This window comes from Saccopteryx leptura, chromosome 1 (assembly GCF_036850995.1).
Source record: "Saccopteryx leptura isolate mSacLep1 chromosome 1, mSacLep1_pri_phased_curated, whole genome shotgun sequence".
NCBI lineage: Eukaryota > Metazoa > Chordata > Mammalia > Chiroptera > Emballonuridae > Saccopteryx > Saccopteryx leptura.
In genome coordinates this window covers 125,423,085-125,450,247 of record NC_089503.1, presented here as the reverse complement: position 1 = coordinate 125,450,247, position 27,163 = coordinate 125,423,085, and the positions used below count along the sequence as shown (strand labels likewise).

At 43.4% G+C, this 27,163-nt stretch overlaps 1 protein-coding gene across 1 annotated transcript in view; it reads left to right on the top strand.

Moving 5' to 3' along the window:
* Window positions 1–27,163, top strand: part of ANKRD33B (ankyrin repeat domain 33B) — a 72,918-nt gene that overhangs the window by 25,555 nt on the left and 20,200 nt on the right. Inside the window, exon 2 of the mRNA XM_066374481.1 lies at window positions 15,913–16,042. Within this exon, the coding sequence (XP_066230578.1) occupies window positions 15,913–16,042 (130 nt within the window). The remainder of the gene's footprint in view (window positions 1–15,912; window positions 16,043–27,163) is intronic.

Genomic DNA, 27,163 nt, shown 5'->3' with positions numbered 1-27,163 from the left:
TATGAAATTCACATATATTAGACCCTTTCCATTGTGCTCCATGTGGCCTTGATGTTTTTTTCAGTCTTTCCATCTTTTCTTTTTCCTGCCTGTACAATTTTGGTTAATCCATTTTCCAGTGCACCAATTCTCTCTTTGGCCTATTCTGCTTCTTATCTATTTTTTTGCATCCTTAATTTCAGCTTTTATATATTTCATTTCTAAAATTTTTATTTGATTCTTCTTTATAGAATCCAGTTCTTTGCTAACAATCTCCATTTGTTATTACTTTCTATTATATATTAATTATAGTTACTGTGAAGTCTGATAACTTCAGTATCTGTATCTCCTGAAGATATTTTCTACTTTCTGATTTTCTCTTGTTCCCCTCTCCTGATATGTCTAGTAATTTTTTTGAATGCTAGACATTGTATATGAAAAATGAAAGTAGCTATGTATGGTGCCATCTTCTCCCGGAGAGGATTTAATTTGCTTCTGGCAGACAGTGGGGCAGATGATAGTGTGTAGGCTGTAATCTCTGTAAGGTCTGGCCTGTTTCTGCCTCACTTGTAGGAGCTAGTCCTTTGGGTTTCCTGAAGAAAATGTGGCATGTTTAATAGGCCTGTCTTCCTTGTTGGGCCATTAACATCAATTTTGTTTCCTAAACCCTGAGACTGTGCTAGACTCAGCCTAACACTTGTGACCTTTACTGTGCTCTGTTTGGCTTATTTTAATCTTTCATCCTTATGAATCAGCAAATGCTGTGAGGAGGAAAGTGATGAGGATAGAGGTTCATCTCAGGCTTTCCCTTTTTTCCAAGTACATGAGGCCTGTGAATCCTGGTTGTTTGGAAGTCTGGTTCCTCTAAATAGGTTAATAAACAAGCATTCAGTTTTACTTGTTCTCAGTAGAAGGGCAGATGTGATTGAAATTAGTTTTCGTAGTTGAAAGTGAAAGTTATAATAATTTGTCTTTTTACTTTGCTTATACTATTGTTTTGCTGAGAAGTTATAGATTTTTGTATAGTCAGAGGTATCTTTTTCTTTATGGATTCTAGCTTTGCTCAGGCTTAAAAATGCTTTTTAAAAGCTAAGTTTATAGAAATAGTCATCTAAATTTTCTTCCAGTGTTTTTATGGTTGTGTATTTAATGATTCATTTTAGCATTAGACATGAGGTAAAGATCCAACTTTATTTTTTTTCCATATGGCTAGGGCATTTGTCTAATACCATTAATTGAGTAACCCATCTTCTGTGAATATCATAAATATAATCTTTTTTGGTTAAGCAAATGGTGTCTCAATTATTTTAATTTTTACTACTTTGGTTACTAGTGATGTTATATACATTTCACATGTATTTATTGATTCTTTGCTTTTATTCTTTAATTTTTATGTCTTTTAAAATTTTTTTTATTTATTTACTTTTTTAGATTTTATTTATTCATTTTTATTCGAGAGAGAGAGGAGAGAGAGAGAGATACAGAGAGAACAGGGGGAGGAGCAGGAAGCATCAACTCTCATATGTGCCTTGACCAGGCAAGCCCAGGGTTTTGAACCGGTGACCTCAGCATTCCAGGTCGATGCTTTATCCACTGCACCACCACAGGTCAGGCCTAATTTTTATGTCTTTTTATCCATTTAAAAAAATTGTAGTTGTGTACTTATGCTGATATTTAACATTACTATTAGTATTTAAATAATCTTATATCTGTCATTAATTTTTCACATTTGTTTTTTCAATTCCTTATTATTTTGTGTTGTGCTTATCATTAGTGATGCTATAGACTAGAAGTGCCTGGGGCACTCATCTGGGCTTTACCTTTTTTTACTACCTATGGTGAGCTCTGGCCAGAGCCAGTGTGGTGCTTGGACTGCGGCATGCATGCCTGGGCCACACAGCAAAAGTTGCAGAGAGAGAGAGAGGAGAGAACAAGCCTGAGTTTCTGGAATTATGCTCGTGTATACCTTGATTTTATCTGTTGTTTGATTCTAACAGTTGAAAACAAGTAATATTCATATTACTATCACCATGTAGCTGTTAGTCAAAGAATCAGTTAGTGTGCTAGGACTACCTTTTTCTCCACAATAACACATTTTAAAATATTATGCATATATTCACTTTATTTTTTAGTAAAGCTTTAGCTATTAGCTCCATATGCTCTTTAAACAAACAAACAAATAAATAAACGAACAACACTGGTCTTAGCTTTTATAGCCCTACTGTGGAAATTTGAATACAGGGTGGGCCTTACTTTGCTCTGAACATCATTTCACTTATGAAAACTCTGCAGGCTGGGGAATCTCTGTACCTTAACCTCATTTTTTTTTCTTCCAAGAACCTAAAACTGCTCTGAAAAATAAAGTCTTATTAAAATAACAACAATACAATTTTGCAGGTGGATGTTTGAAGTCTTTGATCCACTTACATGCTGCTGATTTTGGAAAGACCAGGAGGCACATTAACTCTAAATAACATGTCTTGAAACCAGAGTGAATTAGAGGCAGCCAAGAGCAGTAACTATTCATTAGTCTGTGACTTACAGTGTAGTACATGCCACGGCACATCTTCCCGTGGGTAAGTAATTCTTGTGACTGTAAAAGTCTCTTTAATTGGGAACTAGGGACTTGGAGTAGATAAGTGACTGAATGCTGGCGGGCCCTGCTCACAACTAGTGTTTTAGAGAACAGTAAGCTTCGGGGGCTGATGAGTGGGTTCTCCTTGTTACAGATGTGGATGCTGTTTGATGGCGTTAAGTTGCCCACGTGGTTTGTTTCTTTTGCATTTAGTTGTTGTGAAGGAAGAACATTTATATCACAGGGTTCTGTTTGTGGAGTATTCATTCTATTCATTTTCCTAATCAGCTAAATTTTTCCATTTATTAAAAGTTGAGGTTACAGGTGGCTGGAGGGATAAAAGATAAGCAAACTCGCAGGCATTTTGAGTATTTTAGTGCACAGCACAGTTGGATCTTATTTTAGCAAATGCATCAAGCAATGCCCGTGATTGGCACAACAGGTGTCAATGATGTGATGCCCACTGAGGCTGTGGACAGAGTCAAGGCGCAGCCCTGGGCTTTCCTTCCTGAGGGTGACTAGGGAATTACAGGCACAAACGTTTTTAATTGGAGAACAATGAGTGTGGAGGATGGAGGGGAGTCAGGCCAGGAGGTAGGTGATCTGGTGGGGGCTTTTATGTTATTGTAGGTGAGTAAGGGCTAGACCAGTGGTCAGCAAACTGCGGCTCCTGAGCCACATGTGTGCAGCTCTCCCACAAAGTACCACGTGCGGGCGCTATGTCGATAAGGAATGTACCTACCTATATAGTTTAAGTTTAAAAAATTTGGCTCTCAAAAGAAATTTCAATTGTTGTACTGTTGATATTTGGCTCTGTTGACTATTGAGTTTGCCAAAAACTGGGCTAGACCCAAGGGTGACATCCTGACAGGAGAGGAAGGAGAAAAGCAGGTGGTGGAGGTGCTTGGAGGACATGGGGCAAGAGTGGTGCTGGAGTGTGGGTACGTTAGTTTCCAAGGCTGACAGTAACAAATTAGCACAAATTTGGTGACTTAAACAATAGAAATGTATCCTCTCACCGTTGCTAAGGCTAGAAATTAAAAATGAAGGTGACAGCAGGCTTGTCTTCCTCTGACGACCCCAGGAGAGGAACCTTCCTGCCTCTTCCAGCCTGTGTTGGCCCCAGGTGTTTTTGGCTTGTGACTGCATCACTCTGGTCTCTGCCTCCCTCTGTAAATGGCCTCCCCCTTCTGTGTATCTGTATCTCAGATCTCCAAGATGACCTCTTCTCAAGATTCTTAACTTATATCTGCAAAGACTGTTTTCAAGTAAGGTCATATTCATAAGATCCAGGAGTTAGGACTTGGACATATCTTTTTGGGGGGCCACAATTCAACCCACAGCAAGCAGTGGGTAGGTGAGGGAGAGAGGACTGTGGCTGAGACACCTGAGTGGAGGGGACCCTTCTCAGACGAGGCCTCTGGGGGTCCAGGTGTGCCAAGGGGAACTCCTGAGCAGCTTTCAGAGATGAAACTGATCTGTAGAGGGTCACCATTGCCTGCAGGGCCGTCTTTTGAGCTCATTCCTGCTCCCCAACTGGACATTTTGTCCTGTCTTCTGGTCAACACCATCTGGGTGATTATGCCTCTGGAAATCTCTATTCATTTTTCACCTTTTACTCACCCCCCCTTTTTAAAAAGATTTTATTAATTGATTTTATAGAAAGAGGAGAATGGGAGGCAGGAGCGAGAAGTATCAACTCATAGTTGCTTCACTTTAGTTGTTCATTGATTGCTTCTTGTATGTGCCTTGACCGGGCAATCCCAGGGTTTTGAACTGGCGACCTCAGTGTTCCAGATCACTGCCTGTGCCACCACAGACCAGGCGTTTTTTGCCTTCTTAATACATGGACAGGTGTGACGGGATACATTGCAGAAGGAGTTGGTATAGTATGCCAGGGCCGGAGAGTATTCCCCGAACTGAATTCTGTTACTTGGGTCAAAAGAAATCACATTCACTGATTCATGGAAGAGCTTGAGGAGATCTTGCCTGTGTGTGCCTGGGGAATAGATTGTTTTTGGTTAAAACCAGGTAAATTGTTCCCAGCCAGAAAAAATAAAACAAAACAAAACAAAACAACCAAACGACTTAAATATGCACCTGTAACCTTTAAAATTAACTCTACTTTCTACTGTGAACCTCTGGTTCAAGATGAATCTGCCTTATATGTATGGGTGATTCTTCTTTTAAATGCTGTTAGCTTTCTGGGCCTTCCTTTGTTTACTAGAGTCCTGGGTTTCTTGCTGTGCTGCTTTTCCTGGCAGATGACTTCGCAGCTCTCCTAGGGACCCACAGCACAAGCCAGTTGGCTTTCTGACCTCATACCGCACATCCGTGGTCTATTCTGCCTAATCATTTCTGGGCACCAGCTTGTTCAGTGGCACTATCTCTGCCCGGTGGCTGAGCTGATCCGAGCCTTCTAATTGGTCTCTCACCCCTGGCCCTGCTCTGTCCACACCCTACAGCACTATCAATGTCTTGTTACCTTTAAACCACATTTTGTGGTAACAGTTGTTTATTGCAGTATAATTTACATATAGCAAAGTGCACAAATTCTAAATGAACAGCAACAGGGTGATTTTTGAGAATGTCACACACCTGTGCAATCATCTCCCGTTTAAGATATAGAGCATTTTTTTTTTTTTTCAGACAGAGAGTCAGACAGACAGGAACAGAGAGAGATGAGAAGCATCAATCATTAGTTTTTCGTTGCGACACCTTAGTTGTTCATTGATTGCTTTCTCATATGTGCCTTGACCATGGGGCTACAGCAGACCCAGAAACCCCTTGCTGGAGCCAGTGACCTTGGGTCCAAGCTGATGAGCTTTGCTCAAACCAGATGAGCCTGCGCTCAAGCTGGCGACCTCGGGGTCTCGAAACTGGGTCCTCCCCATCCCAGTCGGACGCTCTATCCACTGCACCACCACCTGGTCAGGCAGATATAGAGCATTTTCATCACTATGAGTCTCTTTTCACTCCTCTACCTAGTCCCTGCCATCAGACGCAATGGCTGCTTGATTTCTATCTCCACAGCTCAGTTTAGCCAGCGCTGGGACTTTGGTGGAGTCACACCGCGTGTGCTCTGGTGCCTGACTTCTTTCAAGGGATGCAGTATTTCTGAGATCCATCCATGTTATGTGTATATTGCTAATTTTTTTTTTAAATTTCTAACAGCTTTATTGAGGTATAATTCTAATAGCATATAATCTGTTCATTTAAGATGTAGCACTAAATGGTTTTTTGGCATATTCCATTATGAATATTTTTGATGTGGTAAAATTTATAACAGAACTCCCATTTCAGCCATTGTAACCACCAAACAGCTCAGTGGCGTGCCTTACAGCCAGTGTTGTACAAACGTCACTGTTGTCTACTTCTAAAGCTTTTTCATCGCCCCAAACAACCTGTAACCATTAAGCAATAACTTCCCATTGCCTCTTCCCCTGAGTCCCAGTAACCTCTAACCTACTTTCTGTCTCTGCATCTGCCTATTCTAGATATTTCACAAAGGTGGAATCATACAATATTTGTCCTATTGTGTCTGGCTTCCTCACCTAGCAGAGTGTCTTCCAGGTTCATCCATGGTGTAGCATACATCAGAATTTTATTCTCTAATTTAAAGGAATAATATTTCATTGTATGCATATACCCCATTTTGTTTATCTAGTCATCTGTTGATAGGTACTTTGGTTGCTTCTGCTTTTTGGATATTAAGAATAATGCTACTAATGGGTGTACTAATATCTCTTTGAGTCCCTGCTTTAAATTCCATTGAGTGTCTACCTACTAGTGGAATTGCTGGATCCTATGGTCATTTTATGTTTAGTTTTTTGAAGAACCACCAAACCCACTGAGTTGTTTTCTTAGTGGCGGCAGCATTTTACACTCCCACCAGCAATGCACAAGGGTTCTGATTTTCCACATCCTTACCAGCTCTTTAATTTCTGCTTTTTTTTTTTTAAAAAAAATAAACATCCTCGTAGGTGTGACGTGGTTTCTCATTGTGGTTTAGACTTGGGTTTCCCTCTTGACTAGCAACATCGAGCATCTTTTCACGTGCTTATTAGTCATTTGGATGTCTTTGGCTACGTTGTTTTTTATGCTGTCAGTACTGTGATGAGATGTAATTTACACTTGGTGAAATCATAACTCTTTTTGATTTATGATTTTTGACAATGAATTTTGACAAATGAATATACACATATAAATATCATCCAGATAAGACCTACTGTGTTTCCATACCCTAGAAAGTTCTCTCATACCCCTTTTCAGTGGTCCCCTTTACTGTTTTCTCATCACCATAGATTAACTTTGCCTGTCCTTGGATTTCATTAAATGTGTTGGAGATCCGTCTATGTTGTTGCTCATGTCAAGATTTTGTTCTTTTTAGCTGCTGAGTAGTATTCCTAAGTGTGAGTTTAGCAGAGTGTGCTTAATAGTCTCTTGATGAGTATTTGGTTGTGTGTAACTTTTGGCTGTTATGAGTAAAGCTGCCCTCAACATTCTTGGTTTCATCTTTATGTAAATGTAGGCTTTCTTTCTCTTGGGAATATACCTTTGAGTGAAACTGCTGGGTCATAGGTAGGTATGTGCCAAACTTTATCAAAAACTGCCAGTTTTCCAACGTGGTTCTTCCATTTTGCACTCCCATCTGTTGGGAAACTGCTAGTTTCACATACTCTCACCATTGTTAGGTATTGTCAGTCTTTTTAATTTTAGTCATTCTGGTGGGTGAGTAGTGGTATCTCAGTGTGGGTTGAATTTGCATTTCCATGATGACTAATAGTACCAAGAACCTTCACATATGGAAAAGTTTATAATTTAAATTTTTGCATAAAAAATATCAAGTTAGAAGATAGTAATGAACACCTGGAGAACAGACATTGTGGAGCCCGGAATGTTATGTGGAAGCCTCTGCCTGACAGCTATGAGTCAGATAGGCAGATGTCAGTTTCAATTTCATCTTAGATCACAAAGGAGTTGCCAAATCAGTTAAAAGAGGCTGGGGGGGGGGGCACTCCTACTTAACGACTATTTTAAAAATAGAAAATAATGGCAGGGCTCTCCCCTTTCACCTGAACTCACATCTGAGAGGCAGGTTTTTAGAAGGAAAATTCCATCATGATATATCTAGTTTAAGACTTTCAGTGGTTCGCTACTGGTTTCAGACACAATCGAGGGTCCTTAGCCCTTCCATGTCAACCCTCCGTGACTTCATGACCCAATCCTTTCCTCTTTTAGAAGACAGGTGAATCTACTTCTCCATGAGTTGTCAGCTCCTAGCCTTTGCAAATGTTTGTCTGACACTTGGAATGCTTTCCTCTCCTCCCTGATACCACTGGGATTCCTCAGGTTTGGCTAACAAAGCTCAGCTGTGTCAGTGCTAGCGCCTCCCCCAGCCTGGACCAGGTTTTGGTCCTCATCTTCCCCAGTCCCCTGAGGCAGGTCTGGTTGCACTGTTAACTTCCCTGTATCCTTCCCCGTGTGCTTTCCCAGACTGAATTTCCTGGGGAGGGGCATGGCTGTCTGTTTCAAAGTTCATCTTTGTCTTTTCGATGCCCAGCCCAGGTACCTGTCGACCATCAGTACCTGTAGGACAGTGATGAATGCTCATGGGTTGATGAAGAGAGGGTTCTGAAAGCAGTGTGACCCTCTTGCCTCGGGAACCTGCTTTCCATTGGATTTATTTTGTCACACACAATGTAGGGCTGTGTAGGGCCAGCATTCAGGGCCATCACAGCTGCCTGGCCCGTGCAGGTTCCCATTTGATTCAGATAGACAGTAATGAAACAACGGAGCCAAGAACTGGTGTGCCATCTTTTATTCTAGCTCACACCAGCAAGAAAGTAAACACAGACACACAGGGCACCAAAACCCATTCACATGTTCTCCAGTTCCACAACCAGGAGAATCTTTCCAGTTTTTCTGAGAATCAAAGGCCCCCCACCTCTGTTCCCCTTCAGCACCCGGCCATCTTGGCTGCCTGCCTCCTCTGCAACCATGTGGCCTCTCTGCCAAAATGGCCTCCTAACTCCTCCTTTTAAAACTTTTCTGCATGAAAGCCCTCCTCCAGCACACATTAGCATAACCAAGCCCCTTCCCAAGAGGAAGGTTATTAGCTATATCACATGGGAGCATCATCATGTGAGCAGTGGCCATTTTTAACAATAAAAGTGAGCAAAACTAGAAAATACAGATTTTACAAACTTATTTGCCCAACAGGCTGATATTCCTAAATCTGTAAGGCAGATACAGACCACAGAGTCTTGTGCTTTCTCCTACCTCTGTGAACCCTCCATCCCAGCTTAAGACAGAAGGGCCAGGGATGACTCATGGTGAAGGACAAAGGAGCCAGGTGGCAGATGAAACCAATTAGTTGTCATTCTAGGGGTGCTGTGAGCACTGGGGCTAGAACTGGGTAAGAACAGATACCACCTGTATAACAGAGACTGGGCCTGCAGAGAAAAAAGGTGCGCCCCCCCCCCCCCCCCCCCATTAAAAGAAGAACCAGTGAAAGCAAAAGTTAACAGGGAAAGCAAGCTGAGGGGTAACTGAGGCTCCTAGGTACAGTGATGGCCACTGATTGTCACTCTCCACCTGACAATCTATGCCGCTAGTCAGCATGCCAGACCCTTTCTGTCCTGTACACCAAGTAGGGTAGCAGAAATGCAGAACCTGACTCCCCAGGTCTGACCTGGGGCTTAAGGTGCTGCATTCCTAACACATTCCCAGGCGATGCTATTGCTAGTTCCTGCACCTTACTTTGAGTGGCCAGGGTCAGACTGAACCAATGAGAACACAGTAATGAGTTTTTTGGGGGGGAATAATTAACCAGGCTGTTTATTCTCCATCCACTGGATTGGATTTTACTAAATTATGACACATTACATGATACAGAGCAGTAGTTGTGCCTTATAGATCCAAGATTTGTGAGAAAACTGCCCTGGAGAAAGTGATAGAGTTTGATTTATATGAGAGGACCACACCGTGTCTGGGAGCCTGCAGCAGACCAGCTGGCTTGGGAGCTCTGGAGTGGGTAACCCTTGGCAGAGTGGGCCAGCCATCCAATAAGAGGTTCAGCCTTTGATGCCAATGTAATGGGCAGCCTGGATGCCTTTCTTGAAACTTTACAGAGCATCTTGTGCAAGAAATTCTGAGAGCTGATTATGATTTATAGATCCCAAAAGGTCCAATTTGTTTTTCATTTATTGATTTCATAATTGATTGAAAAGTTGTTATCCTCCCCAACTCTTTCCAGGAGAGAAGAAGCATAGCTTTATGTTTTTTGTATTGTTTCCGCCCAAACTGTGAACTTGTAGTCTACTGCTTATGTAGTTGAACAAGCAAGAGGCTGACTGGGAAGCTTTATCTGAAATTTTTCTTCTTTAAAAGTTTTAATATTTCTAATTATTAAATAGAAAGAAGTAAGTGTTCACAAGAAGAAAAAAAAACAGAACTTCACTACAGAAAAGTATAAAAAAAAGAAGTCATCTATGACATCATCATTCAGAATAAATCACTACTGCAATCTTGGTGTATTTCTTTCTAGTTTTTTTTAATGCACTGTTTATAGGCAATTTTACAAACTTGTTTATTAAAGTATATATATATTATATATATATATACTTTGACCAGGTGGTGCAATGGATAGAGCATTGGCCTGGGACCCTGAAGACCCTGGTTCGAAGCCCTGAGGTCGCTGGCTTGAGCCCAAGGTCACTGGCTTGAGCAAGGGGGTCACTGGCTTGACTGGAGCCCTGCCCCCAGGTCAAGGCACTTATGAGAAAGCAATCAATGAACAACTAAGGTGTCACAATTGTGAGTTGATACTTATAATCTCTCTCTCTTCCTGTCTGTCTACCTCTCTCTAACTCTCTCTCTCTTAAAAAAAGGTATATATATGTTTTCATTTTATAATTTAAGCCTTTTTTCATGACTAAATTTCTTCATATACCTCTTTTTTTTTTACTAATGTTTGATCACATATAAGATTATATACTAGAAAATATTCTTTCAATTTTTTTTCTAATTTCAAAAGGAGAAGATTTTTGAAAAAAAGAAAAAAATAGCATTGGTCTCATGCCTTCTGAGAACATAGTGGGTCCTGGCTTAAGCTGCAAGGGGAAATTTCCTTAGCTGTTTGTGGCATTACTTATGTCTCATTGTACCCAGCATATTGTCTAGTAGATCACAATGGTTGGTTATCAGTGATACGCTAGTGCATTTTATTTAATTGTGTATTTCTTTGTTATACGCATATACTCAGCCTTCATCTGAGGATCCAGTTGTCAAGACAAAAACATAAACCCCCTGTTCATATGCATGGGTTGCAGAAGATTGTGATCGAATGTTGTCAGTACTCTGTCCTTATGACATGTTGTTTTATATTTTCTAATGTTACACTTATTTCCTGTCACAGTTTCTGGCTCAGGAATTCAGGAGCTGCTTGGCTAGGCAGTTCTGAGCAGGGGCTGTCATGGGGTTTCCATCAGATGTTGGCTGGGGCTATGCGGTGGAGGGCTTGACTGAGGCTGGAGGGCCCACAGCTGTCGTGTGAAGAAGACACTCTCCCTGCTCCTCGCTGTGTGTCACACCTCTACACGAGCTCTTCCTCATTGGGGGGGCGGGTTGTTTTGTTCCATTTGGATTTTTTATATTTTGCTCTTAACTGTTCTCTCTCTTTTAAGTTCCTCATTGAGCCTTGTATAAAACTTCAAATAGATTGTGAATAAATGGTGAGAGGTACATGTCATTATTATTGACAGTTGCTACTTTCAGGTCACTTGTTAGTTAACACGCATAGTTTTCTATTACTGAATGCTTATGCTTATAGGATGACTGTTTGGAAACCATTGCCAGTATTGGGAAATTAGATCACACACACACACACACACACACTCACATGAAGAGAGAATAATTGAACAAAGTTGTTTCCTAAAACGACAATCTAAAATTACAGATTCAAACACAAAGTTTGCAGTGATAATAAAATTCACATTTTATGCAAAAGTTAGTCTAATGTGAAATTGTTATGAATTATGACAACCTTGAATTTACTTTTTATCCAAAGTTTGCTAGGTGAGCCCTGCCTCTGTAAGAATTCACCTGATATATTTTATATATTTTACCTTTTTAAGTGTTTTATTAAAAAATCTAAAACAATTTATCAGACATATTTTTATTTGATGCAGAAAAGCATGAATAAAAATACAAATATCACCTATAACCCAACTGCCAAATAACTGTATTTGTATAATGAAAAAACTGTATGTGCCTTGAAAAGAGATTGAGACAGATTCAAATTAAACAATAAACCCTTAAAGCCTCTTCTCTTATGTACCTTGAAGGTGGCTAGTTAAAAATTTTCATATTCCTTTAGAAAAATAAAAAATATTTTTTGAACGTAGCCATGCACACATTTTATAAGTTCACACAAAATAAGGTCATATCATGTACACTATTCTGATAAGCAGTGCTTTAATTAATTAATTATTTTTACTTAACATCCCCGCAAAAGTCTTTTTATACCAACACCTGCATTCCAGCCTCATTCCTGTTGCGGGGGGTGGGGGGCTGCGACATAGTGTCCCATAGCACATGTTTAGCCAGTCATTTCTTGATGTATATCTGGGTTGTTCTCAGGCCTTTGCAATTACAGATCTTTATATAGATCTCTTGACATACTTTTGATGTCCCTAAAGTGACTTCTTGGGGTTGAATTCTTGAGACCACTTTTGTTTTCTTTGCATTTGGCTGTTGCTTTCACATCTATATAGTTCAGCCTCAGATCTGCCAGCACCAGCCTACAGTGATACTTACCGCACAGGCAATTCTTCTCTTTAAAGTTTGTTTCCTGGGACCTTAGGTAATTTCCCAACTTGAATGTGCAAGTCAGATAACAAGCTCAAAGCTCCTGTAACCATGTGTCAGATGCTCAGTTTAGAGTAAGTTGAATATTGTGGGAGGTGGGAGGTACTGAAACATTTCAGGGGTGTTTCATTCACTCAACAGATGCTTACCCAGTGTCTTGTAGATCTCAGGTACCAGGGAAACAAAGCTAAAAAGATATGCTCACCTTCCAGGGAGGGTTGGTGTGCACAAGGCAGCCCAATGAGAGCATCAGAAAATGGGTGGAAAGAGGCTTGAACCAAGACTTGCAGGAGGATCAGACTGGTGCTGGGCTGACTTTGTGACTAAGTCTGTGGGGTGGAAGGAAAAGCACTCTAGGCGGAGGCTGCTGCTTGTGCAAAGGCTTGGAGGCAGGGAAAGCCAAGCCTGGGGTTGGTGCTGGGGAGAACCCAACCCATGGAGACGCTGTGTGGCCATGTTGGAGTGATCAACGTAGATCAAATTCCAGTCCTGGCATTTACTTTCTCATCATGATTCTTAGTCATATATTTGACATTATTGAAACTATGCCTAACACACTTTACCCAACAAATTGCACTCGTGCTAGTGGTAATGCAGGTCCGCCTTTTAAAAATGTATCTTTGGAGGACTAGAATTCCAAATTCTTCCATAAAGCCACATCAGCGTTTCCCCCTCTCTGTCAGTGGTGTTATTATGGAGAAAGATGTTTTATAGAAATGGATTTTCACGTAACTGAAGTTTACTCTCTTGGTTCTGAACTTAAAAGCAATTATATTACAAATGATAGAATTTTTTCTCATGTTCAAACATGAGTAATACCCTTTTCCTTCTGGATGCTCAGGATTAATGGCGCTATTGTACCATCTGCCTGTGGGTTTGTGTGTGCTTCTTGGTGTCTCAGCCTCCTCCCGTGGCTGTTTGCCAGATTCTGTTTCTTCTGCCCACTGTCCCTCCTGCCCTCTTCACAGTCATTTACAATGGCTGTGGTAAAACTGTATTTCTTAGTGAGGACATATTAATGTAAACATTATGCTTGCTTACTTATTTTTCATTGTGCATTAAAATCATGTGTGTTTTTTTTATAAATAAAGCTTTAAGAATTTAAAGAATTTTAAATGCACAGAAACAGAGAGTAAAAAATGAAAATATTTCTTCCAAAGGGTTCCTTCCACACCTACCCTGTACTAATCAGGGATCTCCTGATAGAACCAATAGAATGCGTGTGTGTGTGTGTGTGTGTGTGTGTGTGTGTGTGTGTGAGTGTATGTGTATAGCTAACTATATCTATCTATAGATGGACACTTGCACAAATTTATTTTAAGGAATTGGTTTATGCAGCTGCGGAGGCTTGGCAAGTCCAAAATCTGCCGGGTGGGCTGGCAGGCCGGACACCCAGGGAAGAGTTGTCGTTCAAGTCCAAAGGCAGAGTTCCTTCTGACTCTGTTCTAGTCAGGTCTTCAAGTGACTGGATGAGGCTTATCCATGTGATGGAGAACTATCCGCTTTACTCAACATCTACTGATCTAAATGTTAATCTCATTTCAAAAGTACCTTCCCAGAAACATCTTGTATAATGTTTGGCCAAATATTTAGATACACTTAAAATTATGACACATAAAAAACCCCCATCACACGCCCTCTGTTCCCATTCCTTCTACAGAAGATATCATGCTTAATATTTTGGTGTAATTGTTGTAGGTGTTTTCTATGCATTATCTGGTTGTACGTGTGTTTGTGCGCAGGCGTGCACACTCATGCTGAGAGCTTTAACCTACTTAGATGGTGATCACTTTCATTCCTCCTCCACCCCTTTAAGCTGTTAATATAATAAATGATATTATTAGAATCTTGGTGTTATATATACTATCCTTTTGGCAAGGAATGGGATTTTAGTTTATTTATTTTTTATGTAAAAACAAGTTTTAAGTAGAATTATCTTAACTTTTTTTTTTTCATTGTTGTTGCACTGACTTTTATTTGGTGTGTAGACTTTGAATCACAGTGATTTGAAAATTGGGCTTGTGTTTTGATGACCTGGATTTTCTAGCTGGCCTCCAAATAAGAGTTTCCATTTGTAGGTAGCTTACTTACATTTTCTTAATAATGCTATTTTATTTTTATGAACATTTTGCATATCATTTAGAAAACAAACTATCTGTGGCTTTGGCAACGGAGCCGTCTGCAGGTGGGCTTCCTTCTGTGGACGCAGCAAGTGGACAGTATTGGCTTCGTGTTAAGTTTTTTGTTACAGTTTTTCTTGGGAAGACCATGGACAGGGGCGTTGCCAGAGATTGTACCTCTCCTTCCACCTTCCTGTTGGGGGCACCAAGATGCTCTAAAATAGAGAATTAAAACTATAGCTGAACTCTAGTTTCAACATGGGGATATCAGACTTATGGAACAGACCCTGGAAGGCCAGGTGAAGGTAATGACTTTCATAGTAATGTAAGTCTCTGTGTGGGCAACCTAGGGTTTCCACTGAGGGTTTTGTGGAGCTTTCACTCAGTGGGCATGGTTTGCTTTAGTAAATGACTGACCTCCATCTCCAGCCTCTCCCCTCCCAGAGGTGGGGTGGGGTAGGAGCAGAGCTGGAAGGTCTCACCCTCTAATCATGTGGTCGGTTTTTCTAGGGACTAGCCCCCATCCTGATGCAAATTCCCAAACCCGACCCCACAGGAGTCACCATTAGCATATAACAGCAGTGAATTCTAAGGGTTTGCGGAGTTCTGTGCTAGGATCTGAGGACAAAGACTAAATACTTTTTGTTATACTGCATCCCCCAATTCGTATCCCGCGCTGCCTAACTGGTCTCCCTGCTGCCATCCTGGTCCCCTAGGCTCTAGTCCACCCAGCAGCCAGAGTCATGCAGACAATTGGCAACTGACTGCTCAGAAGGGTCCTATCACATGGCACCTACCCCTGTTCCTGTTGTGGCCACCTGGGACCTGTTGCTTCCTTGATTTCCTCTTTGTTCAACTCTGTTCCACGGGCCTCCTGACTGGTCCCTGGGAGGGCCAGGCATGTCCTCTGCCTGGACTTTTCTCTCCAAGTCTCCTTGGCTTATTCCTTCACCTCCCTTTTATCTTCCCAGTGTCTGCTCAGTGAGCCCACCCTAGCATCCTCACTCAACCACCTCCCTTAGCCCAGTGTACATTCTAATACTCTGTCACTTAGTTATCTGTTAGGTCAGTCTATGTCCCTCCTACCCCCTCAAACCTCTTCCCCGAGGAAGGCAAGCTCCATGAAGGCAAGGATCTTGGTTCTCTGGTGTTTCCCAGGCATGGTGCCTCTCTCATACTTGATGCTCAGTGAACATTTGTGAATGAACAGACGGTTGGCTTGCTCTAAACTGCTGCTGAGAACCGGGACTGGGGGTCCTTGTTCACCCTGCTGCTGGTCCAGCCCCTGGGGGGCAGTGGGTGCCCCGGGCTCTGCAGTGGTCAGGCTCGGGCTCTGCTCTTCTGACCCGCTTTCCTCTTTATTCCTAGACCGGCCTTATTGTCGCCTGCTACCACGGCTTTGTGGATGTCGTGGTGGTTTTAGCAGAGTGCCCCCATGTTGATGTCAACTGGCAGGACAACGAGGGGAACACGGCCTTAATCACAGCTGCGCAGGCAGGTAAGACCCGGGTTCTCTCTCTGGCCAGAGTCCAGGCCAGAGAGCACTGCTGCGGTGTGTGGGGTCCCTGCGCACGACCTTAGCTCGTGACACTACCATAAGGATGGAAACTGAGCATGAATCCTGTTCTACTGTGGAGAAGTACAAGGAAAAGGCGATGGGTATGCATGCCCAGTTTCCGTGCCTTTGAGACAGTGCCGAGTTTACCCACCAGGGCGGGACTCGGGATTGGGCCAATCTAACCTCGAAACTCCCCAAAGCTTTTGGGTATGAAGCTGCACCGGAGGTCCCGCCTCCTTGTCACTTCACCTAGAACATCGCACCCCACGTCGCTGACGCAGCAGCAGAAAGATGCTGGTAAACTCAGCGAAGAGACATGATCCTGTGTTGGTGATAGTTAACGTATAAGAGTAGACGTATTTACAAGGCCACCCAGGAGCTACCTGCTGGGAGTGTGTCAGTGTAGCCATGTGGGACTATTTGTGAGGTACCCAGTGAAAGTGCCTTCGAGTAAGTGTCCTTCCACCCCGCTGTCATCTCAAGAGGCTACTTAGCTGGCATTGCTGAGTGTGCTCCTCCTCTAGATTTGCATTCAGACATTTCTGAGACAAACATGACTGCTCTGCTCGTCGCTTCAGGACCACACTTCATTTCTAACCATGGTATTTACCGGTTTTGTAACTGACCACTTGCAAAATTCTCAGCTTCCAAGATGACATCCATTGCATCACACAGGTTCTCATTTCCAGAGAAGGTGCTTCTGGCTGAGCTGGAAAGAACAGGTGTGGCACCTCACCTTGTAGGTTGGAGAAGCTGGAAAAAATGCCCACACACCACACTGCGTGTTGATTATGGAAGGTGAACATTCGCCACTGTCTTCAGAGAGAGACCTGCCTAGCCCATCTTTCATCATTGGCTTCCACGTCAAAGCCAGCGTGGGTGACTGAGCACAGAGCCTAGGGAGGCTGGAGAAACCAGCACCTGGCAATCTTACTCCCGTGTTGGGAAACAGCTTGGGCATAGAGCCTTTTAATCAGGACACGTAAGGTGGAGGAGGCCCCCAACTCGGAGGGTGGGGATGGCTGTGCTGACATACGGTCACTTCATCAGGTCTCAGAGTGTGAAGTGTTACCAGCATGGAAGTAAAGTTCGCCAGGCCTTGAAAACCCAGGCGCACAACTTCCTGAGCTGCCCAGTGTAAATGCGTATCATGAGGCATTCAGTGACCATGGGCTCATCACTCATTACCTCCCGCTGGCCAGGAGCAGGGTCAGGGACCAGGGGTATGGGAGTAAACGGCAGTGTGCCCTTGAATAATTCTCCAGTTCAATAGCCATCTGATGGAGACTGCTAGAGGGTGCGCTAGGTGCTGCAGAGTGAAAACACCCCATCTGGCCTGGTGGTTTAGAACGGGTTGTGAAAAAGGTGGGGCTTGAACTGGTGATGGAGAAGTTAGGGATAGGCTGATCTAGCCAGTGCATCCCAAAGCCACAGGGCCCAGAGGGAGCCTGGTGCATTGTAGGAATGGTGTAGGTTAGTGTGGCTGTGGGACTGCTTGTGTCTAGCACAGAGAAGAAGTAGCCCCATGAGGAGGCAGGGACCAGGTCATTAAGGGTGTAGATAAAATGTGAGGGCATGCATTTAAGTGGCATGTGGCTGGGTGTGAGGTGATATGGGCCAGATGATCCTGGCTGTGGGCCCAGACATAGTTTTGGAGGTGCAGAAGTAGCCAGAGCAGTGAGGCAGGAAGCTTGGGTCTCGGTGGTCACGATGTGGGCAATGGGGACAGGTGGGGTCTGGCATGGCTTTCAGCCTCTGGACGGGATGATGCTGAACTGCAAAGGGTATAGTAAAAAGGTACGCTCCGTTTGTGCTCAGGCCTTTGAAGTGGTGAGGCAGCAAAGTAAGGGGTCTCGGTGGGTGGTGGGTGGGGAGCGTGGAGCATTTCAGTGAGTTTGCAGGTGACAGTGATGCTGTTGGTCTGGGGACCCCTCCTTAGAGGTTCTCATTTTAAATGGTGCCTGGGGGAGCCTCTCAGTGGGTTGTAAATCTGAGGAAGCCACAGACCCACATGAGATGTCAGTGGGATATGGAGCAGTCATGAAATCAAAGTGAGCATAAAAGAAGGCAGCGGAGGGTCTGGTCCTGTCCGCATGGGCTATTTCGCCAGTCTGCTTAGGCTTTTCGCTGCTAGAATCGGGTGATGTCCCGTTTTCATCCAGTTCATAACCAGTTTTATTTATTTCATGATTTCTTAATTCCAAAAGATGTCTAGTAATATTTCCTTATAGGAAAATCCTTTTTAATTTTCCCAAATGTTCCCTCTCCCACACTGACCAAGTTCCAGCTACTTACCCTTTTAGACCTCTCCTTTTTAAACACAAGGGTATGCTTCCACTTTTAGTTACATGAAGAGGTTAATACTGTAGATATTGTGATTTTAAATTTCTTCCACATAATAGATCTATAACTTTCTATGTCAACCGACATACACAGGATTTACCTTGTTATTACAGTGTACATGTCTGAGTGTGTCTGTGTGTTTATGGCTGTTATGTTATGCCATGTATATACAATGACTGTGAGACAGTTCAATAAACAGTAGTCATCCGTTCTATGCAAGATCTTTCTATAAAACAAATATATATTTTGCAATTACTTCCTGTCCAACGGCTGGGTCTGCCATGGTGAACCCAAGCACACCTTCTCCTGCCTCCCAAACTTTAGTCTAGTGTCTGATGGGAAGGGGAAGTCCTTTGTGCATGAGGGTGCGTTTCTGAGGAGGGTGTATTTGGCAGGGTCATGGCTGGAAGCAGGGGGTGCTACAGGTGTGTTCAGAGGGCTGAGGACACGATCAGGGCACTGTTAGTGGAGTAGGGGGAACAGGGTTAAGGGCAGGTGTCTGGAAAGAGGTACCCTGACAGAGGGCTATGTCACAGGTTCTGTAACCTGAGACATCTGAGTGGGTAGGCCCCTGGGCTGGTGGGGGAGGGGAAGAGGAGTAAATCCCTACCTCTGTTCTCTCCACTCCGCTTTTCTGCTGAGCTAACAGAGACTTTAGTGCTAATGAGCAGGGCAGGTTTTGGAGGTCATCCTCCCTGCAAAAGCAGGGCAGAGAAAGAAAGAAGTAATGAATAGACAGATTCTTAGAACTCAATGCTTCTTCATAGGGGAGGCACATGTTAAATGTGCATATTTACATGGTTGCTGCCAAGAGGCCTTTAGCAAAAGTTATACCAATTTATACTTGCCCAGCAAGTTCCCAAGGGTGTTGTTCTTGCTAACTGTGGACATGATCACTTTTCAGTATTATTTGATCCCAAACAGACTTTCTTATTGTTTGCCTGATTCTCATTGGAGCCTTGGATTGGTTATTACGTCTTGGGCACAATTTTACTGAATACTCAATGAAACGGCTTCAACGATGAGGAAGTTGCCTTCTCTTGCAACGTGACAAGTCTGAAAGCATTAGTTTGGAGGGTTGCTTCATTGGGTGGCTTTGTGATGTCAGGACCTGGGGCCAGCTTCTCAGAAATGCTCTTGACTTTTCTCTCGCGATCCCATGAAGGCCCGGCAAACATTTCCAGAAGCCTCCAGCAGAGCTTTGTTTACCTCTCATGGCCAGGTCACATGCCCAAACTGAAACAAGCGGCTGGCAAGGGAGGTGGATGACCTCATCTGACTTGGTTTAGTCAGCACTGGCCCTAGCAGAGTGTGTGTGGTTAAGAAAACTTTAAAGCAGCCACATGTTAATATTATTTGTGGTTGCAACTGTGTTGGGTGCCTGAACATTGGGAGTCCTGGCTCTCTGCAGGACTCAGTCTGCGGGAATAAATTAGGATGCAGATGCTGTGATCTGCCTGTTGGGCATTCTCCACAGGGTCTCACCTTCTTGGCGACTTAATGCACAATAAAAATACAGCCAAATTTGTATTAGGCCTTACAATGGAGAGAATGTATGACAATAAATCCTCAAATAATCCCTAAATCTCATTTAGCTAGTAATTTCAATTTCTACCATACCTCCCCTAACAAAAATATAATGCAAAATAAGATAAGCAAAGAAGTGAACGTTAAGTCGCAGGGATGGAGTTGTGTGTTTGCCTTCTCTGTGTCTAATTCTTCTATCCAGCGGCTGGGGTATGGGCAATAAGAAGGCAGAGGGCTCTTAGAACTGGTGATGATATGATGTCAGTTGGGTATAAGTAATCTTCGATGCATCCTTCAAACTTGTTGTTTCTTGAACTTCTTTTAAAAATTCAGAAGGGCCTGACCTGTGGTGGCACAGTGGATAAAGCATTGACCTGGAAATGCTGAGGTCGCTGGTTCGAAACCCTGGGCTTGCCTGGCCAAGGCACATATGGGAGTTGATGCTTCCAGCTCCTCCCCACCTTCTCTCTTTCTCTCTCCCTCTCTGTCTCTCTGTCTCTCCCTTTCTCTTTCCTCTCTAAAATGAATAAATAAAATTTAAAAAAAAATCAGAAGGAAATGCACCTAGAGCCAGCTAGCCTGGTATTATTCACGCCGTGCTGCTGGGGACACAGTGGCAATGGGGCAACCCAGGGGTGCCAGCAGCGGCTCCGCTGGGACTGCCTGGGAGAGGCCTGGCTCTCAGCTGGATATGGGGAGGGCGTCACTGCGGAGGAGAATTTGTGACACGGCCAGAAGCCAGGAGTAAATGCCGCTTCCTTCTGTTTGTCTTCTTATTATCACTACCTGTGATCGTAATTTCAGCCTGACTTTGTTGTGATGTTTATGAGTTTCTTGAAACATTTTCCTTTTCCTTGTTTTCTACTTTTTCACTTAAGAAATCAGAACCCGGTGAGTCTCTGAGGTTTCCTAGCATCCCCTAGCTTTTCCTGTCAACTCCAGCTTTTGGAGCATATCTGAACTGACTCACTCTGCTCCTCAGACACCCGCCCGCCCACCCCCAGGGGGCAGGCCTGTCCAAGCCACCCGCCTCTGCTCTGGCTCAGGCTCCTGCCTGCATTTTCCTCTCTCTTCAGGATGGGCCCGGTCTTGTCTTTCTGCAGCGCCTGTGGGATGTGCTGTTTCCAAAGTCAATACTTCCCTCTACTGGCCTGCTTTGGAAAACTGCATTTTGAATATTTGGAGTCAAACCGATAGTCTTTAGACAACCCAAGTTCTGTAACATTTTTTCATTTTTAGAGCAGTAAGGGTTTATTGTCAATTTTCTTTCTTTAAATAAAAGAGTAAATATGATTCTTAGCCCATATTGGTACTCAATAAAATGTTTGATTAATTAATAGTCATTGTGATGACCATTTAATCTCAGATAATGTGGATTATGGCTTGAAAATTATTAACATTTTTTTATAAGTATACTTTTTCCAAGGGAGAAGTAACAATCCTTCAGCCTTTTTATCTACTAAATATTTATTGCACTTGCAGTGAATTGGAAGTTTTGGACTCATAAACAGGGTTATGATGGTTGTGGTGGCTACATGGGGATGTGGACCATGTGACATCATGCTTGAGGGACCAAGGAAGAACTTGCATCAGGTGGGGTGGCTCATCAGGTAGCTGGGTAAAAGATAAGGAAGAATATTCCAGGCAGAGACACTAGCATGTGCAAAGGCCACCAGATTAGAGAAAAAGTGGCACACAGGTGAATTAAAGGGAGAGTTGAGTGATTACAAAGTAGAGTAGAAGGGTGTTGGTGCAAGAGCTGGGGATGAAGAAGGGACTTAGGGAAGAAAAAATATTTTTCTTCTACCCTTCTGAGTTCTTGACCGAGACCTCTGTGATAAAAGACAGATTAACAAGAGAAACCCAGACCTTTATAAACATGTATCCAGGAGAGATCCCAAGGAAAAAATGAGTAACTCAAGGAGGTAGCATAGATCTCCAGCTTATGTGGCATCTTCATCATAGAAAAATAAATTTGTGGAGAAATTTCAGGACAAAGGAAAGCAGTGTTCGGTTTCCATGGGCAGCAAACTCCGAGAAGGGCAATGAACGGCAGACAAAGGCTAGATAGTAGTTTGTCATGTTGATTCCTCTGGCGCCATCTCCAGGCTGATAGTGTCTAAAAACAGTCCCCACTCTTCTTTTTGTCCTCTGAGAGATAGTAGATGTTAACTAAACTTATTGTGGTCATCATTTCACAAACATGTAATTCAAATCATTATACTGTACACTTTAAACTTGTATAGTGCTGTATGTTAATTATATCTTAATAAAAGTGGGGAAATTTAAAAATTATATTTAAAAAAACGATATCTTGCAGTCCCTGGCCTGTTGGCTCAGCGATAGAGCATCAGCTTGGCATGTGGAAATCCCAGGTTTGATTCCTGGTCAGGGCACACAGGGGAAGCGCCCATCTGCTTCTCCACCCCTCCCCCTCTCCTTCCTCTCTATCTCTCTCTTCCCCTCCCACAGCCAAGGCTCCATTGGAGCAAAGTTGGCTGGGCGCTGAGGATGGCTCCATGGCCTCCACCTCAGGTGCTAGAATGGCTCTGGCTGCAGCAGAGCAACGGCCCAGATGGGCAGAGCATCGCCCCCTGGTGGGCATGCTGGGTGGATCTTGGTCAGGCGCATGTGGGAGTCTGTCTGATTGCCTCCCAGCTTTTAACTTCGGAAAAATACAAAAACAAAACAAAACAAAAAATGAACTGAAAACCCAGTATCTTGCTTTTAGACAAATAGAGGAAGGCAGGCAACTGTTCTTGTGTATGCTTTTTCTCAGATGTTTTCAGGTCAAAATTATCCTTATGCCAAACTGGCATATTTTGGGGTGGCATATTCTGCTCCCCTTTGGAGAGCAGGGCCAGATAAAGAGGAGATAGCTCATTGAGACTTCATCTAAAGCAGCCAGATAAAGAGGAGATAGCTCATTGAGACTTCATCTAAAGCAGTGGTTCTCAACCTGTGGGTCGCGATCCCGGTGGAGGTCGCGACCCACAGGTTGAGAACCACTGATCTAAAGGGTAGAAATCATTAAGGGTTTTCAGTGGTAGTTGTGTTGGTCAAAGGTGTCTCTTCTTTAAGTTATCAGGCTAGTAGGGTGGAGAATGGATGGAAGAGGAGCTGAAATGGAAACAGGGAGAAGAGTTAGGAGAGGGGCTGTACTGCAGGTGGGATGTGGTGGCCCAGATCTGGGGTAGAAGTGGAGATGGAGAAACAAGATGGGTTTGTAAGTTATTTAAGTGATAGGGTGGAGAAACTCCATGGTAGCTTGGATGGGGAAAGGGTGGATAGAGGGCTGCAGCCAAAGCCCAGGTTTCTGGCTTGGGCACTCCGGTGATTGGTGGTATTCGTTACTGAATAAGGAATGTGGGAGAGAGGACTGGGTTTGGAAGAAGCGTTTGTTGAGTTTGTTTTGGGATGCTTAAGATGAAATATATAGCAGACAGGTATTTAGGTAAGAGACTCAGGAGGAGAGACTGAGCTAGGGATAAGTGGTCTGGGAGTTTTAAGGTGACGACTGGGTCCGTAAGAGTGGGTAGGACCACCAAGAGAGGGTGTAAGGGATGAGAAGCTGGCTTGGTCACACATCTGAGGAACAGCAGAATTTCAGGAAGGAAAAGACAGAGGAGCTTATAAAGAAAATTGAGAAGGAGTGGCCAGAGAGACAGAAAGGAAAATGGAAGGGTCAGCTTTCAGGATATCTGTAGAAAGAGAGTTTAAAAAGGATGGAAGACACAATTGGTAAATACTGTAGACATGTCAAGTAAAATGAGGACTGACTGGTAGCTAGTGAATTTTGTGACCAGGCAGTCACTAGGGACTGTTGGAAGGCAGTTTCAGGAGAATTAGAGAGGAGTATAGATAGTAAGAATGCAAGTAGATTACTTTGGGAGATAGACTGAAAGGGAGTCAAATGATCAGTGGTGGGTGGCTGGACTGCAAAGACAGATCCACAGGGATTACTGTTGGTCATTGTAACAAGCTGGATGTTTACGCCCCTCTCCAAATTCCTATGTTATATCCAAATCTCCAAGAGATGGTATTGGGGGTGGGGCTTTTTCAAGGTGGTAATGTCATGAGGGTGGATCCCTCATGAATTGAATTAGTGCCCTTATAAGAGATTCCAGAGAGCTCCCTCACCCTTTGGGCCAGGTGAAGAACCAGTGAGAAGATGGCCACTGATGAACCAGGAAGTGTACCCTCATTGAACCTGCTGGCATGGACGTCCCAGCCTCCAGAACTATGAAAAATGTTTGTTGTTTAAGCCACCCAGTCTATGGTAGTTTACTGAAGCAGCCTGAATGGACTATGGTAGTCATATATATATAAAGATAGGAGACCCTTGCACATGTGTATCAGCATATTGCTGCGTAACAAACTCCAAACTTTAAAATATTTTCATATTTTTTTTATTGTTTATGCATCTGTGTATGAGCTGGGGATCAGTGGATCTCAGCTGCCTTTGCTTGTGTGTCTGTGGTGAGTCGGACCCTATTCTAGGGTGTGCTTGGCTACTTCATACAGGGAACCTTCGCTCCATGCATTTCTTTTCCTCCTCTCGTGACCATCACATTAGCCTGGGCATGTTCTTAGGGAGAGAGCCGTCACTCCCAGTGAGACAGGGAGTCCAGGCGAGTGAGTGCCTTTTAATATTCTGCTTGCACCACACCAGCAAACGTCACAGTTCTTGACAGAAGAATTTTGAAGTCACATGGAAAAGAGCAAGGTGAGGAATTTGGGCCATGAATGCCATCTGATGGGTTCACAAGGAAGGAGAGGTTGAGGAGGAGGTAATTGGTAGCCCAAATACTGGAGGGCAGGAGAGATTGACATCTTTGGGGGCAGCATCGCCCTCACTTTTCAGTAGGAGGGAAGGAGGAGAGACTGCCTGAGGATGTGAGATGTTGGGGTGATGCAGGAAAGTTGAGGGAGTTCCCTTCTCATGGTTTCTGTTCCCTCTGTGTGGTAAGAGGTGTGTCATCTCCTGGGAAAGGGGTTATGGTGAGGTAGGTGACTTAAGAGTGGGAAAGTTTCAAATTTACCAAATGGGGTTGAGGGGTAGAATCATTGGAAAACACAGCGGTGCTGCTGGGTCTGCTTGAGAATCCATTCAAGCTTGTGTACTATGGATTTCTACCCCTCACGCTCTCAGCAAAGATGTCATTTGCTATCCAAAGTGGAATCGGGACCAGAGCTTTGGTGGTGCTAGGGGTCACCTTTGGCTTTTCTCTTTTTGTTACATGGCTTCAGTCAAACAATCATTGAGGCTTGTCCATTCACTTCCATGGTAGCGTTCTGAGTCAGCACTTCTCTCCACCCTCCTGCCCTCCCTGCGACCTGTCCATTATTTTCTGTTCATGGAATGCCCATCACAGCTTCCCGGTGAGTGCCCCCATCATCAGTAGGACTTGGGGACAGCATTGAGGGGGTCACACCCAGTAGTGGGCCTAGAATCATTGTCCTTACCTTGTACCCCTTTCAAGCAGCCTATGCTAGACCTCCCTGTTATAAAATAAACTGATTTTAGAATAGTTTAGACCAGTGGTAATCAACCTGGTCCCTACCACCCACTAGTGGGCATTCCAGCTTTCATGGTGGGTGCTAGCAGAGCAACTAAAGTATAAATAAAAAGATAGATTTAACTATAGTAAGTTGTTTTATAAAGATTTATTCTGCCAAACTTAGCGAAAATCCGACATAAAGTACTTGGTAAGTAATTATTATTATATGCTTTAACTTGCTGTAACTCTGCTTTATAAATTTTATAAAGTAAAGTTACTTCCCTACTTTATAAATCACTGTTACTGTGGAACTGGTGGGCGGTTAGAAAATTTTGCTACTAACAGAGAATCAGAAGTGGGCGGTAGGTATAAAAAGGTTGACTACCCCTGGTTTAGATGTACAGAAAAACTGCAAAGATTATACAGAGAGTTCCCATATACCCTGTACCCAGTTTCCTCTGTTATTAGGATCTGACATAATATGATACATTTGACATGATGAATGAATCAATATTGATGAATTTTTATTATTAACTCAAGTTCATTCTTTATTCTGACATCCTCAGTTTTTTTTTAAAATGTCCTTTATTTTTCTTTCTTTTCTTTTTTGTTCCAGGATCCCATGTAGGATCCCATATCACATTTAATCATTTAATTGTCACATCCCCTTCGGCTCCTCTAGACTTGAAGTTTCCCAGACTTTATGACTGACAGTTTGGGGAGTACTTGTCAGGTAGTTTGTAGAATGTCCCTCATTTGGGATTTGTGTGATGTGTTTCTTATGATTAGACTGGAGTTATGGGTTTTGGGAAGGAGGACCGCAGAGAAAGGTGCCATTCTCATCACATCGTATCAAGGGTACTGTTAAAGAAAAAAAAAATACTCAGTGACACTTGTTACAGATGGCAAGGCAGACCCTATTCAGGATCACTTTGGTAGGTGGAGGGACCACTACAGTGGGTCAAGGAAAAGTGGGGACTTATAGCCAAGAGCAGGGGGAAAGTTCGTGGGGGGAATATTAAGAGGAAACATTGGGACTAAGGGAGATTCTTGCTAAACCAACCTAACAGGATTGTTGCTTAAGACAGGCCAGGGTGACCAGTCGTCTCCTGGGGATGGTGGGGGAATGGGCGCTTGATGGATATCAAGGGCGGGAGATTTTTGCTAAAACCAACTGTCACATGGAGGGGCACAGATGGGCCTAGGAGAAGGTTCAGGAGCCTGGCTAAAGTTCGGGCACAGACTCCTTGTCGGTACCTGCTATCACTGTGACTTGTCACTGTTGGTGTTGACCTGGATCACACGGCTGAGCTGTGTCTGCGGTGTTCTCTGTTGTGAAGTTCTCCCCCCCCCCCACCCCGCCTCTCCACATCCCACTCTCTGGAGTCCACCCACAAGTCCAGGGGTGTGTGTGTTCCACTTCCTCGGGAGTGGAGCACCTGCCTAAATTTTTTGAATTTTTTCTACCTGGAAATTTGTCTGTTATATCAAGCACTTTTTATACAACACATCTCTTAATTTTCACAGTTGTGAAGTTGATATTATCTCCCATTTTCCAGATGCAGAAACAGGGCCTCAGTGAGGTTGACTCATCTTTCCAGGTTCAACAAGGTTTCAGAGGCAGGCTGGGGACTTGAACATGGCTCTTCTCAGAACCATCTTAAATACTAAGCTCTCTGTCTACACTGTT